Source organism: Sinocyclocheilus rhinocerous, unplaced genomic scaffold (genome assembly GCF_001515625.1).
Source record: "Sinocyclocheilus rhinocerous isolate Xijiao unplaced genomic scaffold, SAMN03320098_v1.1 scaffold142, whole genome shotgun sequence".
Classification (NCBI taxonomy): domain Eukaryota; kingdom Metazoa; phylum Chordata; class Actinopteri; order Cypriniformes; family Cyprinidae; genus Sinocyclocheilus; species Sinocyclocheilus rhinocerous.
The window spans coordinates 881,852-897,946 of NW_015644380.1; the positions used below are offsets into that span (position 1 = coordinate 881,852).

The following is a 16,095-nucleotide window of genomic DNA, read 5'->3' on the forward strand; positions in this document are numbered from 1 at the left end:
CAAAAAAAAAAAAAAAGTTGCTTCTTTGAGCTTTCAGGCAGAGCAAAGTTGTACATGGTTTTCCCATTTAGTAAAGGTGTTTGCGTGCGAGTCAGTTGGCATGGCTGTCGTTCATGCGACTGCAGTTTATCCATTCACTCTGCAGTGATTAGGCAGAATAGTCCAGTGGCGTGAGAACAAACTGAAGCCACTTCAGTCGGATTCCACATTCTTGTTCTTACCACATAATCAGTCGTCTGTTCCATCAGAGAGAACAAAATGTGCCCCGAAGTTGATTGAGCAACGAAGAGCTACATTTGGGTACCCACTCTAAAACTGGTCACATCACACTAGTTTTGTTGGCTTTCGTTGCTCCCATGTGGGTGGACTGCTCTTGTTGATGGAAGCTTATGCGGTGTGACTGATCACATTCTGCCAAGACACTGTAGGCTTTGACACTGTGGATGGAGCAGCGAAGTCCTGACTGATTTAAAAACAATAATAATAATTCAAAATCCAAACCTCAAAATTCTGTGGCCAAGTAATCATTTCTCCCCCAATAGGAATAATCAGCATACAGAAATATGCAAACAGTCTCTGCAAACACAGTAATCTATGTGCAGTTTCTGTACGATCTCTGTATTCAAACAGCCTGTCTTTTACCATGTAAAATTCTCCAGATGATCATAAAGGAAAAAGTTCACCTAAAAATGAAAATTCTTATTTACTCCCTCATGTCATTCCAAAAACCTGTATGATTTTCTTTTTTCTGTGGAACAAAACAAACATTTTAAAAATATTTTTAAATGTATTTTTGTCCAACGAAAATCAACTTGGTCCAATGATACATTTGGGTGCACATTCTAAAACTGGTCACATTACACTAGTTTTGTTGGCTTTTCTCACTTCCATGTGGGTGGACGGCTCTTGGTGATGGAGGCTCATGCTGTGTGCCTGACCACAGTTCTCCATGAGTCCGTAGGCTTTGACACTGTGGATGGAGCAGTGAAGTCCTGGCTGATTTAAAAAAAAGTAACATTGCAAAATACAAACCTCAAAATTCTGTGGCTAAGTAATCATTTCTCCCCAATGGGAATAATCAGCATACAGAAATATGCAAACAGCCTCTGCAGAAACAGTCATCTGTGTGCAGTCTCTGTGCATCTTTATATTCAAATAGCCTGTCTTTTGCCATGTATAACTTTCCAGATGAGGTGAGGGAAACTTCACCCAACAATTAAAATTCTCATTTACTCACTCTTATGTCATTCCAAAATATCCTTTCTTTTGTGGAACAAAAACAATAAATAGAAGGGGGGAAAAAAGAATTTTAGAAATGAAAAAAAAAATTGTCCTTTTTTTTGTCCAATGAAAGTCATGTTGTTTTAAATCCCATTGACTTTTAATTGAATAGACAAAATGTCAGTTTTTCTCTCTCTACAGAAGAAGAAAGTTATACATGTTTGGAAGGTGGTTTTTTTTTTTGAGTGAACAATCCCTATAAAGGTACTTGCAAATGCACAAAATAATTGACAAGCTCCTCATACAGGTGACAGTTTCAGGACACAGTGATATCTGTCAGGTAATGGGTTATATTGAACATCATCCCGTAAAAATCACTTTAACAGCGTTGTTAAAGTAAAAGCAAATCTTGCCTTGGACTCTTTGATAATTAAAATGCAACTGTCACAACCAATAATCTGTGAAGTGTTCTTACTGCTGATTGTTCTCCAGTCACTTGGCTTCTGTACAGGCACATTCTGTGGAGAACACGGAGCGAGCAAAGTCTGTATAGTGATGGAATGGAAAGGGGGATTAGCCCTCGAGACTGTCTTTGTCTATGGAAACCTTGCATTTATGAATGGCTGACTCACTATTTAGCAGTGCCATCTGGTTTGATTTATACTTGTTCTTGGCTCACGAGAGACTCTCATTTGCAACGAAGATGCACAAACAACTTTGCCATGGTGAAGGACGAGTTCTTGCATGGTGCTCTGGTTTAAAAGGAATTATTTCAAGCTGACAGGGATCAGGGTTTTCATTTTAAGTGATTTTAGAAGCTGATCGCACATGTTACGAATTCAGCCTTGCCATTCTCGTCTTCCTGGACGAGAGATTGACAGAAACCAGACTATTCGTGAGGCAGTCTAGATGTTATAAAACCCAGCGCGGTTGGAAAGAATGTGCCGGGTCATGACATTCTGATCTTAATCGTGTGGCCTCTTCCTCAGGAACTCATCTATCCTTACCTGTGAAGACTGTGAATTCGGCGGCACTCATTTCCGAGAGTCTTTTGAGAGTCCAGGTGCTTGAGGTTTGGGTTACCCACCCCACATTACCATGTGGGTCAAAGGGGGTTCAAGGCGCATGAAAGTATGTGGTCTGGGCCTTCACCACAGGCAGCAGTGGCGGCTTTTGCTTGCCAAGAACCTCTGAGCCACTGTCTCTGATAGCACTACATGGTAGAAAACACCACTATGTGGTTAGGAAGGGGGGCTGGATGCCTTAGTAAACATGGAGGGGGGCTGAAAGCATAGTGAAATCATAAAAGTACAGATTTTGGATCACATTGAAGGACCCTGGTCCTGTCATCCATTAATCTGAAAATTGCACCTTTCATATGGGGCTAATTTTTGGCAGCTGTGTGTCAGGCTTGAAAAGTCCAATAGTAGCCTTTTTGTTTTGCTCCTTTGAACCTTTGAGACCTTTTTTTCTTAATAAGTCCCAAATATTATTCCCCCAGCTTAGCCCTGATTAGTACAGTAGAGGCTAATTTACTGGGTCATTTCCTCTAATCCCTAAAACAATAAGGGCTGGGACGATGCTTGCTCTGATGCTCATCTGTGACCCAGAAGAATGCTTTCTTGTTCTTCAGTAATGCAGGTCTACAAAGGCATGGCTCTCAGCAGATGTGTGCAGACCCTGTACCAAAAGTTGAAATAGCTATAAGTTACTAGTTGGTGTTATAAAATTATGATGAATTTGTTTATAAAAACATGTTAATGTATTTATTTTGTTATTTATTGGACAGTATATTTTCATGCATATTCTTATATTTAGATTACTGTCATCTAGTGCTTACTTAAACTTACAGTACTATTTAATAACACATAAATGTGATCTGTAAAAGATCTCGGAATGAATATGTCTTCCATACTTTCAAATATGTTCAGTATCTGGCATTTAAAATTATTTATTTTTGTTTTGTTTTGTTGTGTTTTTTGCTTTGCTTTGCTTTGCTTTGCGTGTTGTGTTGTGAATAAGTATTGGCTTAACAATATTTTCCAGAATTTTAATATAAGTGCATCCTTAATTTTCCAGAACAGCATGGTCTAACAATACTACCCTCTTGTTAATTGCAGGATTTGGAGTATAACTTTAGTTCAATGTGGTGATCTAGGTATTATGTCTCCGGATTTTCACTGTACTTTAATATAACCGACTTTTAAATAGTTGCATAATGTTTAAGTCAAGTGAGTTGTAAGTACTTTTTGTTCTGCACATTACAAGCACATTATCCAAATAACAGTTTGACTAAGCCAGAGGAAGTCGCAAGGTTTTCCGCTGAAGGCTTCAGATACAAACATCACATCATTTTTGCATACCAGCCCAGTGCTGATTCAGTGTTAGTGAGTCATGGAAGTGTGGAAGCTTTGTTTCCCATTATTCGTGGAAATGGAGGATAGCAGGTCTGTTTTTTGTAGGCAAAGGGTCAGTGGAGGACTCGTGCATCAGAGAAAAGCAAAGTAGTGGTCTATGTCCTTGCCAGTGCCACCAACTGGAACACATTTTCACAGTAATGAGGGTAATTAAAACAAAATGATAATTCACAACACTTTTTCCCTCCAGGGAAGAAAATAGAAGAGCTATTTTGAGTTGACTGCATTATAAAATTACAGTGCTGGAATGAGGGTGAATGTGTCATCTTTGAGGGCAGAGACAGTTTAATTCAGGGTTGTTTGAGGACCACATGATTAAGCTAAATAGCAAAGTACTGATTTATGGGGACTTTTTTTGGCTGGAGTTATTAATGTTAGTTTCAAATTGCTGGAGGCACATCACACAATAGTTCATCTTGTAGTGTTACATGAGAAAGTCAATAAAAGTATTCGTTTAGCACTTTAAATTGAATACTGATGCTGAAATGTCAATCTAATTTCAACCATCTAGACATAAAACAGATGATGGAAAGGAAGCATGCGTCCAAATGAATGGTTGAGGGAGTCCTTTATATAATTTCAGGGCATTAAGAGGTTTTCATGAGATCTGGAAGTGATACTGTGTGTGTGAGTGTACATTCTGGTCTGACTGGACCCTGCCATCCCAAGCACCAAGGGTTTGTCTAAACAGCTCCAGTGTTTGCACAGTGCTGTCAGGGTGACTGGACTGACTATCCCTCATGCTGCCTGTCTGAAATCCACTCTGTCCAAAAAAGCACTTAGAGTCCCATTTGAGAGGTAGCCCATCATCTGCACAATGATGGAGGAGGGCAAACACATGGTTTTCCATTCGACAGCTCCTTCTTATCAGATGTCATATGGTCCACCTCCTGAAAATGAAAATTGACATTGTTTACTCACCTTAATGTTGTTCCAAATCCATATGACATTATTTTTTTTCACGTTGGTATCAGTCCATACAGTGACAGTTCATAGTGATCACATCTGTCAAAAAAAAAAAAAGCAGTATAAAGACAAGGTAGAAGTAATTGTAAGTTATCGTATGGTTTCAGTAGATATTGAATAGTCATTTGGACTACTTTTATGCTGCCTTTTATAGTGCTTTTTGTTTTTTGAGTTTGATATGATAACAGCATGAATGTTTTTTTTTTTTTTGCGAATATCATCAGAGTTAATAAAAAAACTTTCGAATGTCAAATTTTGCTAAATTTAAAATTTTAATTTTAACAAGCCTGGCCTGAATGATCAATTTAAACTTTTATACCTTTACTGTACATGTTTCATGTAAGGTAATTTGTAATTGAATGAGAAGACCATAAACATTAACAGAGCCATTTTCAGCATACTGGAATTGTTAAGAGTGAATGTGTGCACTTTTTAAAAGGAAATCATTATTTGCAGATAGTTTGAAATAAATTGTGGTTCTTTTACTACTTTTTTATTCCTTGAAATTACTTTAAATCTTTTAATTATTAATTAATTGTAATTTCCATTACATTTGCGACCACACCCATTAGTTTTTGTCCCTGCCAATGTCCAAGATATGTTTACATTCTTGCTCTCTTATAATATGATTTTGCTTTACGTCACTAATTCGGAAGGGATTTCCCTTCTGTCAAATGGAGTATTGTCAGTTGGAATATGTGGACACATTGGCCTCGAGTTGATACTGTAAAACCAGTGCTGACTGCTGACTCTAATTTACTCATTTATTTCTTTACTCTCACTGGTCTTTTTGTCACAAGTATAAAATGACTATTGAACTCGGGTAATTTACATTGGCAAGCAAAATTATCAAGCCAAATGAATGGCATACGACGAGGATCAGGTGCATAAATGGCCATATTGTTTCACAGCTCATTGATCGGAGACAAAGATCAGCATGGGGCCACAAGCAATATGGTCCTCCATAAGGTTTATACAATAAACTCGCAGAGAAATTGGATGGGTATTTCAATCAAACCCACTTTTATTCATGCGCCAATCGTCAGGAAAATTTATTTACCTCATGCATTAGCACAAAAACTACAAGGCTTAAAGCCAGGACATGGGTTTTGGGAAATGAAACATGTCTATGGAATATGAAAGATTACACTGAGTCATCTTTGCTGGTGTAGAGCGAATGCCATGCTGTGTAAAGGGGTCAGTTTGTAAATCTGCGAGTGGCGACTGCAGCACAAGGGTTAATGTAGCGGAACCCTCCGCTTCGTAATTCCCACTGGGTGTCCGCTAGGGGTCACAAGCTTTGGGCCTTGTGACTGACAACCTGGCCATTAAACGCGATTGGCTGGGTGTGGGACGGTGCAGCCCTTAATAGCCAATGGCAAAGCTTCAATGTTACTGAAGGAGTGTGACTGATTAGAGAGAAAGAGCTGGCTTGTCTGCACACACGGAGAGAGACACTCAGGCCTTTCTGACTTCAAGAAAGTGTCTGTAAATATGAGTGCAGAACTGAAGTAAAGATATTGGGTGTATACACCACATGTGACACTACTAAGCTAAGAACTTTACAGGTAGGGTTATGGAGTGTTTTAATGTTTGGTAAGTGCAAAGAACTTTTGAGCTAATGTTTTTTAAAGTATCTTTTTGAATGTTTATTTTAGTGGGCGGACATCCTGGAAATATGTTGGAAGTTTAAAGCATGTGTTGATTTCTTTAAAAGGGTGTTTTATGTTTATTTTCAGTGCAAGGTTTGAGATTTTCTATGGTCTGTTGCTGTTCTTGTGGATGGATGTGAAAATAGATGACACTGAGCTTAAAAACAGATGCAAATTATTTATTAGAGGTTGCAGACAAGGATCTAGAGTTGTCGTTTGTCTTGCGAAGGAAGGAAAAGTGGTTCTTTTTAGTCTCTCCAATTTCTGTTAACCGTAGTAACATTTGTTTTGACCTTTTTAGAAATCTCGAAGCATTAACATATCCTTGCTCTTTTCTAAACAGATTACGTTGTGAGGATTCCAGCCTTCTAAACTGTGTTCACACACCCCGGTTTGCAATCCCATGATGCAGCTGGTGAGCCTGGCCTGGATGATGGTCCTGGCCGCCCCACTGGTCTGCTTTGGTTTCACCACCCGTGGTCAGGGCCTGCGTGGGCGGGTTCAAGGTGACCGACGGAACATCAGACCCAACATCATACGCATCATGACAGATGACCAGGATGTGGAGTTGGGTGAGTATACCAGATGCGATTCTTCATTAATGGCCCATCTGTTCTGCAGACGAATGAGGTGGAGACCTCTCTTGAGGCTTTGTCAGTGCTCGGCATGCAATAGTATGAATCAGCAAGTAGTCTGGAAAGTTTCTGTAGAGATCCTCAAAAGCCGTAATGATACTTGGAGAAACATGGGAATGGAACTCTAGACCAAACATTTGTATTCCCCTCACTGATTTGGGTGTTTGAATTTGCACTCTTCACTTCAATATTTGTGAGATGGATATCTTTATTATTATTATCATTATTAATTTTTTTATTTTTTTATTATTTTTTTATTTTATTTATTTATTTTTTTTTAGTGGTGTTTCAATTAGTGTTTGTTGACCATTTCCATTATGGCTTAAATAATTGCTGTTCTTACTAAGCCTTCTTAAATCAAGATGAATTGATTTAAAGCAAATTGAAGAAGCAAAATGATGCAAAATGGTGTAAGTTTTTCTTCTGAAAAATGTATAAAAATCAATCAAGTTTTTATATAAAACAAGAAAATGATCGTCCACTGGGGTAAGAAAAGTAATGTTCTTTTCCATTTGGATTATGTGTATTTTTCTTACCCCATTGGCAGATATTTCTTTCTTGTTTTAGGCATGAATTCACTTATTTTATGTTGATTTTTTTCAGAAAACAAGAACTTTTCTTAATTTTGCTTCTCAAGAAAATCCATTTTGAATTCAGAATGTTTACATATCTGTTCTGGAAAACAAGACAAAAATACGAAGTACAAAAATCACTTGCAGTACTCTACTGGAAAGACCATCTGGAAGAACCATGCTGGTTTAAGGTAGCACTGGTCTAGCTGGTGGATCACCATAACCAAACTTAACCGATGATGCTGGTTGACTGACATAATGGCTGACGAATGTCTGAAATGTTCAATCTTGATCTTGGAGAGTTATGTTCCTGCTGAATTTGGCTCCAACACATCTACCTGGCAACCCTGAAGACCTTGATTAGCTGGTTCAGTGTTTATTTTTTGTTTTAGTTAAACCAAGGCAATCTTGCTGGTTAAACTAGTTAAAACACCTTGTGGAAACACCAGCATTCAAAACATGTGCTGGTGACAGACTTTGCAGGGTTTTTCAGCAGGATTGTCACTCGTCTTTTGTAAGAGATCTTTTTAAGTTTAAGTTGTTCATCATTAACTCAGCCTTCGAAAGAGAAGCCTTGAGCCTTCTTGGACTTCAGTCCCGGGAACATTAGCTTGCTTGCTTGTAAGTCTTCTTGATCTGCCACCCAAGTCTCTCTTGGTATCTATCCCATTTGGTAAGCCTAACTGTTGTCACTGGATCAGGATCCTTCCTCTGAGAGCATAACATCCTATAGGTCTCAATCTCAGATTGTCATCATAGGTTTGACTTATTTCCTCTTTTAATATTTAATGGCTTCCCTCGGAGACGCTAAGGGCCTTAGTCCTGGAACCACAGCCAGTTGTTGCATTGCCACAGAACTACAGGGATCCTTCTCCACATCGAACACTATTAGGGCTACTTTTGACAGCATGTTGTATATTAAGACATGTTGAGGTTTGAAATTCTTAAACGTAATTTATTGAACATGCATTTGTCTTGCTTGGTTTGTCAGGCTCATTGCAGGTGATGAACAAAACTCGCAAGATCATGGAGGACGGCGGAACCTCATTTACAAATGCGTTTGTAACTACGCCCATGTGCTGTCCATCACGCTCTTCCATGCTGACTGGGAAGTATGTCCACAACCACAACACGTACACCAACAACGAGAACTGTTCCTCACCTTCCTGGCAAGCTCAGCATGAGCCGCGCTCCTTTGCCGTTTATCTCAACAACACTGGATACCGAACGGGTAAGAAACGAAATGAGAAACAGACGACTCATTCTGATCTGCTTGATCTGAACCAGAGTTGGGGTCGGTGCAGTTTTTAAAATGTTTTTTGAGAAGCCTCTTACACTCACCATAGCTGCATTTTATTTTATTAAAAACACAGGAAAAACAGGAAAATTGTGAATTATTATTACAATATAGTTTTTGTTACAATAGGAAAAGTCTGTCAATTTTGATTAGATTAATTTGTTCTTGCTGAATAAAAGAAATATTTTTGTGTGCATTGACTTTTTTGTGCAATATTAATTCATCAATTTAAATGTTAATATTAAAAATAACAGACCATTTTAGTTTTATACTACTTTTTTTTTTTGCAGGAAAAAAATATTGTGTATATAAATTAAAAACAATAAATATCTCCACATTCTCTGTATATGCACAGATTTTATTGAATTAATGTTTTGACCGCAAATGTTTTAACCTTAAGGTCTTCATGAGGGAATAATAGTTATTATTATTATTATTATTTACATATCTTTTGTATTAAAAAAACAAAAACAAAAAGGGTATATTTAGTGATACAACAGTTTCCCACTTTACCCTTAAAAGTCAGTTGGAAATGTATTTGTCTGACAGTGTTCTGCAATTTCACTAAAATTGTGCTTTCACGTTTGTTCCTAGAGGTCAAATAAAAGTTTTACAGGAATTTTCAATTTGTCTAGTTTGTGGAAGCTAAGCATGGAGCTAAACGTGCCAGTAGCCTTGTGCTGTGTGACTTGAGTGGCAGCACGTTCTGACCCTGAATACAGGGGTTCAGGCCTCACCACTGCTTGTGGTTTCCAGCTGATGTGTTAGTCTACAATTAACTCTCCAGGGCAGACTGGCTGCTTGCCCAGCTCTTTTGGAAGATGTTTTGGCTTAGCTTAGAGTGGAAAGGGTAGAGGAGACATGTATACAATGCAGAGACAGACATTTACAGGTGCTGTTCAAAGGCAGTGTTTTGAGACGCTTGTCATAAATGATCATTTTAGACTGTGTCGACCTCACTGAACATAGATTCAAGTTTATGTTTTTCTTTATTTCGTCCCATAGCTTTCTTTGGGAAGTACCTCAATGAGTACAACGGCAGCTACATCCCACCTGGTTGGCGCGAATGGGTGGGGCTGATCAAAAATTCCCGTTTCTATAATTACACCGTCTGTCGGAACGGGAACAAGGAGAAGCACGGCGCGGATTATGCCAAGGTATGTGCGCCTGGTCACATAAGTTCACAGCCCTGACACCATGCCAAATATTTCTTTTAAACTCAATTTTCAGTTTATGTTCAATTGTATGGTCTGTTCACAACTCATTTCAGGCCTCTAATTACATATAAAATTTGGGTCGGTTGACTCCACATGGAATGTGGTTAGATTAAAGGGGGCATGGGGCGTTACATCTGTGTCTTCTGTGTCATCAGGTGGTTACACTGAATAAAACTTGGTAGAAAAAGAGACAATGTCTTTGGGGCAAAGTTCATTTTGGAAACAACTACAGTTCTGCTGATTTGACAGGTTGGAAATTTGGACTATGTTCAGATTGGCATACTTCTCTTACTATTTTTGCAGTAAATATTATGTAGTCTGTACACATTTTTTTAAGTAAGTCAACATTTTAGAACTAAATTTAATAAGGTATGCAAATTTAACAAGCAGTATGCAGTGCAGTATACAATACTATACTATTACTATTTGATACTATATCATAGCCATGGTTTACAGTAAGCTGTATGGCTAGATGTGAAGTGATAGTGACTTTTGCCATCCTTGTGCAAGACCTTCAATATGAGCAAAGTGATAAAATCAAAGTTTAAATAGTTTAATTTGACATGGCCACCTTCCATCTCTAGAGTGTTTGGGAGCTGCTGTCAAAACAAGCTTTTGGAGTCTCTCAAAGGTAGCATGTTTTTGGGGAATGTGGAATTTGTGCTGAGGTTTCATGGTTTGGGCATAAATTGGCTTGGAGGCAGTCTAAGGGATGAGCAAATAAATGTTTGGACTGTTAATCGGATGTCAATTACCTGCTTGTTGAATTGGATGAAGGTGTTAAATTACCCACAAGTGGAGAGGCACAAGAGGCTGAAGGTTTCTCCATGAGGTTTGCAGAAATTTTGGTAACACTTTATAATAACTTTCATTAATAAATCATTAACAAACATTATATAATGCTTAATGGATCATTAGTTAATATGTATTCGAGCGTTAGATGATGTGCTTGTTAATGTTTGCTAATAAACTTATTAAACATTAGATAAACAAATCATTATTTCGTGTAAGATAAAATGCTTACAAATGTCATTAAACTTCTAATTCATATGATCATGCACATCTTGAAAATCTACAAATGATTTTAACAGATGTTATAAAATGATTTAAAGCTTGTTTTTATGCACAAAAAATTTAGCTGCTATTGAGGTGTGATACGGGTAAGGTTAGGGACAGGTGTGGTGGCATGGGTAGGTTTAAGGGTTGGTTAAAGGGTCAACAGTGTACGGGGTCAATTTGATTATTATAAGAACACGGTTCAATCTGTTTATATTATATTGTTTTGATAAATAAACAAGTATTTTCTTTTAAAAATGATTTGTTTTCCCCTGTTTATTTATGATTCAAGGAATATCCTGTTGATATACTGAAGAGTAGTATACCAATGTGAGTATTGAGGCAATAAAAACATTTTTTGCACCAAAATTACAATCTGTGATGTCTTTAGCAAGCATTTAACTAAACTTAACCAGCCACCCTTTACACAAACCTTGTTCAACATTATATAATGCTTAATGGATCATTAGTTAATATGTATTCGAGCGTTAGATGATGTGCTTGTTAATGTTTGCTAATAAACTTATTAAACATTAGATAAACAAATCATTATTTCGTGTAAGATAAAATGCTTACAAATGTCATTAAACTTTCAATTCCATATGATCAAGCACTTATTGAAAATCTACAAATGATTTTAACAGATGTTATAAAATGATTTAAAGCTTGTTTTTATGCACAAAAAATTTAGCTGCTATTGAGGTGTGATACGGGTAAGGTTAGGGACAGGTGTGGTGGCATGGGTAGGTTTAAGGGTTGGTTAAAGGGTCAACAGTGTACGGGGTCAATTTGATTATTATAAGAACACGGTTCAATCTGTTTATATTATATTGTTTTAAAAAATTATTTGTTTTCTCCTGCTTATTTATGATTCAAGGAATATCCTGTTTAATGATACACTGAAGAGTAGTATACTAATGTGAGTGTTGAGGCAATAAAAATAGTTTTTTGCACCAAAATTGCAATCTGATATGTCTTTAGCAAGCATTTAGCTAAACTTAACCAGCCACCCTTTACACAAACCTTGTTCCATTAGCAAAAAGTCCAATGCCAATAAAGATACTAAATGATTAGTAATTGTTTATAAACATTTACAAATGATGAATAGTTTCAACTTTAGACTGGCTGTAGCCTTTTAGTCCTGTTTAGTCAATAAGAATTATTTAGACAATAAGAACTCTTACAATAAGAATTTGTTGCAAAGGCAGAGTTTGTGCCTTCATTCAGTCCAAGATCTTTAATGTATTAGTTATTTTAGGTACATTCAGATTCTGTTTCACTGAAACATTCAAGATGATACTGTATAGTTTTCCAATATAAACAAACATGCTGGTTCAATAAGTTGTACAACAGAGACCCTGGCATGACATGGATATGTTTTGCTGTAATGCTGAGGAACAAGGTCCACTGAGCACGTCTCTAAACAATAACTTCCATAAGACTTTCACTCCCACAGATTCCGGTGGTAGCTGCATGTTTTAGCAATTGGGGGGGGGGGACTTTCCCACAACCAGCCCAGACCAGGAGCACTGCCATCAAAGGGCTTACAGCTTCAGCATCACGTGATTTTTACCCCCAAGCCCTTGTGCACATTCCTGCTGCTGCCACATAGCAGTAAGATTGAGACCTCAGTGTTGTCATAACACCAGATTCATGGAGGGCTAAGACCCTCTATTAACATTGAGTGAAGCCGTCAACGCCCTTGTCGTGCTCAATACTGAGTTGTGAGCATCATGGCATTAGCTCTGTTGTTGTAGGTAATGTCAGTTTCATATAGTTAAAAAAAAACCACACATTTGTGTCTGATAAGAAATAAGATCAAGTCAAACTACTTGAGGGTTTTTGTTTGTTTGTATGAGGTTTTTTCCCATTTATAACTTCAGGACAGTTGTTTTTTCTTGACCTGACTTTATGCCACCTAAACATATCAAAATTAAATTTCATTTAGAAATTAAAAGAATACTTATCAAAGAATCAGTGTGTTTGTCACTACGTATGAATTGCATTTAAATGTTTATAAATTATTGATTCTAATTAAAAATTATTATAAATTATTCAGATACTTCAAATTAAATTTAAAATGAATATAAAATAAATTTTCAATAATAATCAATAATAGAAATAAATAGAAAAAAAATCTTGTTATTGACCCTTGCTTTATTTGTTCAAGCTGTGAAAGAAGCATATCCATGTGGAGATCATTCACTTTATGTATGCATGATTTTTTTTTTATTCTGCCTGTTCCAGGACTACTTCACTGATTTGATTACCAACGACAGCATCAACTACTTCCGAATGTCCAAGCGCATGTACCCGCATCGGCCGGTGATGATGGTGATCAGTCATGCAGCGCCTCATGGCCCGGAGGATTCAGCACCCCAGTACTCCAAGCTCTTCCCAAACGCTTCCCAGCACATGTGAGTGACTCTCAGAACATTCAGTTACACTCTGCAAGAGCGACAACGCTGAACTCCACTGAACCCAGTCTATCCTGTCTGAGAGCCAAGCCCTGCTGGAATATACACTGGTGTTTGAATTGTTGAGTCTAGATATTTTTATTGTTCTGTATGTATTTATAATAGGATATTCCAAAGGACACATTTATAGTAGAACAGTAGCATTCCAAGCAGATCACTTTCCTATACATTTTAAACCATTATAATTTGGCTGGCAGGTAAATAAGTTTGTAGCTTTAGGAATTTATGTGGCCTCATATATTTGGAAATGTCATTAAAATTAGACTCTTAAGAGATGACAGTGCACTGAAATGCACTTCACACATGACACCACCACCATGAAACTAAAGTCATTTATCATCCAAGTAAAGTTCTGGCACATGCCAAGTAAGATGATGGGGGGTGAGATTTTTATGATCCTCACTCTGGGTGCCAAGACCTTGATTGGTTCACTGCACTATCATCAGTTTTGTGGCTAGGTTCCTATTCCACAAACAGCGCTGTGACAACAGGCCATCCATCTCCAAGTCCTTAACATCACAAGCATGTCAGGATCCTGGTCAGGGCGACATCACACTTTTGTCCCTCGAGCCTATCCATTTCTTTCTGCTTGTCTTTCTACACAAAATTCTGGCACTTCTCATATCAATCATGCCTTTCACTATGTAGGTTTGGGGAATGCATTGTCTTAGAAGACCCTTCTGTGTTATTAATATCTTTTAAAGTGCATGTGCTCTGAATAGATCACACTTGGATACCCCAAGGTTCACATCGGCTGGCAAGTCGCTCTGGTGCCGAAAGGGTTGCCTGGCAAGTTGTGCCAAATGAACAGGGAAACAGATGGCAGGCGCAGGTTACATTCTGGAATGATGCAGCAGGGTTTCAGACACTTTTTGGGGTTTATTTATCATCGGCGTAAAAAAGAACAAAAGCACACTCATCCAAAATACCAAAATAAGGTGCTCAACCAAAAATAGAAAGGTAAAAATATTTTTAAAAATAAGGCTTCAAGATATGTTTCTTTCTTTCTCTCTTTCTTTCTTTCTTTCTTTCTTTCTTTCTTCCTTCCTACTTTTATTTACTTTTATTTTTATTTTCTTATGTATTTACTTTTATTTATATTTTACATGTTTATTTATTTTACTAAAGTTATAGTATATAAATACATTTCTTAAATAATAAATATCTATTTACTTTTATTTATATTTTACTTTATTTTACTTAATTACATTTTATTGAAGTAAAATATATAAATTAAGAAATTATTAAATTATTTATACATTTATTATATTTTTATTTATTTTTATAGACACTACATTGTCTGTATTTTATATTTTACCAAAGTAGTAAAATGTACATACATTAATAAATAATTTAATTATTTATGTTTTACTGTATTTTTATTATTATTTATTTTTTAATAGACTGTACTTCATCTGTCTTTATTCTTAATTTGCATAATAGAAAATCGTACTAGGTGGCCCTGCTAGAGTCATTATGTAAAAGTTAAATAAAGATGATTTTCTTGCCAGACTGGAAGAAAAGCATTGCGTAAGCCTGTGAGCTTTTTAATGTGGTAATTGATACAAATAATCTCAAATGCATGAAGAGGAGGAGAGGGCAGAAGCCGTCCACTCAGAAAGAATGGAGCTTTCCTGTGGCCATCATTCATTATGACACTAGGCACAAGAGTCTGGTCTGGAAAGCAAAGGATGGCCATGTCTTTCAGCTGTGGAGAGAGGCCAACTGCAGTCAACAGGTGGCCATCTCGTAGCCGTAGCTCCACAAACAAGTCCGCAGCTTCCCGTTTACCCAGCATTTTATTCTCCACTTCAAATGCAAATGAGTTATAGCCCTGTCGTTGCTGGACTTATTACAAACTTTATTTTGGGCCCGAAGGCTGGGGAAGCTATTATTTTTCTTATGCATGTGCCAACCCTCAAATGATTAAATGCTGCCAAGAAACCCTGAGACTCTCAGCATGGTGTGAGGAGAGATGGAGAGCGAGCCCAAGAAAAACACCTAGCGAGGAGAATTAGTACGTTTCAGTGGAGGGGGAGGGCGACTGCTGTTATTGATGCTTGTCAAGTATGTTATACAACAGGCAACTCCAACAACCACAAGTGGTTGTGAAGTGGCAGACAGGTGCATGTTTTCCTCACAGTTGCATGTTGTGCTTATTCACTCAGAACTCCCAGCTATAACTATGCACCAAACATGGATAAGCACTGGATCATGCAGTACACTGGCCCGATGAAGCCGATTCACATGGAGTTCACCAACTACCTGCACAGGAAGAGGCTCCAGACGCTGATGTCTGTAGATGACTCTGTGGAAAAGGTCAGTGGTTTATGCGTTCTTGCTCCAAATTTGGGGTATTTAACAGAATGGAAAGATAATGTGTGTTTACTTTACAGATTTATAATGTCCTGGTCGACACCGGGGAGCTGGATAATACTTATATCATTTACACAGCTGATCATGGTTACCACATTGGCCAGTTTGGCCTGGTCAAGGGGAAGTCTATGCCCTATGATTTTGACATCAGAGTACCGTTTTTTGTCAGAGGTCCTAATGTGGAACCAGGGGCAAGGTAAAATCAACTT

At 37.5% G+C, this 16,095-nt stretch overlaps 1 protein-coding gene across 5 annotated transcripts in view; it reads left to right on the top strand.

Annotated features, from left to right (window-relative positions):
- The window catches only part of LOC107758301 (extracellular sulfatase Sulf-1), a 98,294-nt gene that overhangs the window by 64,620 nt on the left and 17,579 nt on the right, over nucleotides 1-16,095 (top strand). For all 5 annotated transcript variants that reach the window (XM_016576012.1, XM_016576014.1, XM_016576015.1 and 2 more), the window contains exons 2-7: nucleotides 6,600-6,828; nucleotides 8,455-8,694; nucleotides 9,766-9,917; nucleotides 13,281-13,450; nucleotides 15,679-15,829; nucleotides 15,907-16,082. In XM_016576012.1, coding sequence (XP_016431498.1) covers nucleotides 6,660-6,828; nucleotides 8,455-8,694; nucleotides 9,766-9,917; nucleotides 13,281-13,450; nucleotides 15,679-15,829; nucleotides 15,907-16,082 — 1,058 coding nt within the window. In that variant the 5' untranslated portion in view covers nucleotides 6,600-6,659. The remainder of the gene's footprint in view (nucleotides 1-6,599; nucleotides 6,829-8,454; nucleotides 8,695-9,765; nucleotides 9,918-13,280; nucleotides 13,451-15,678; nucleotides 15,830-15,906; nucleotides 16,083-16,095) is intronic.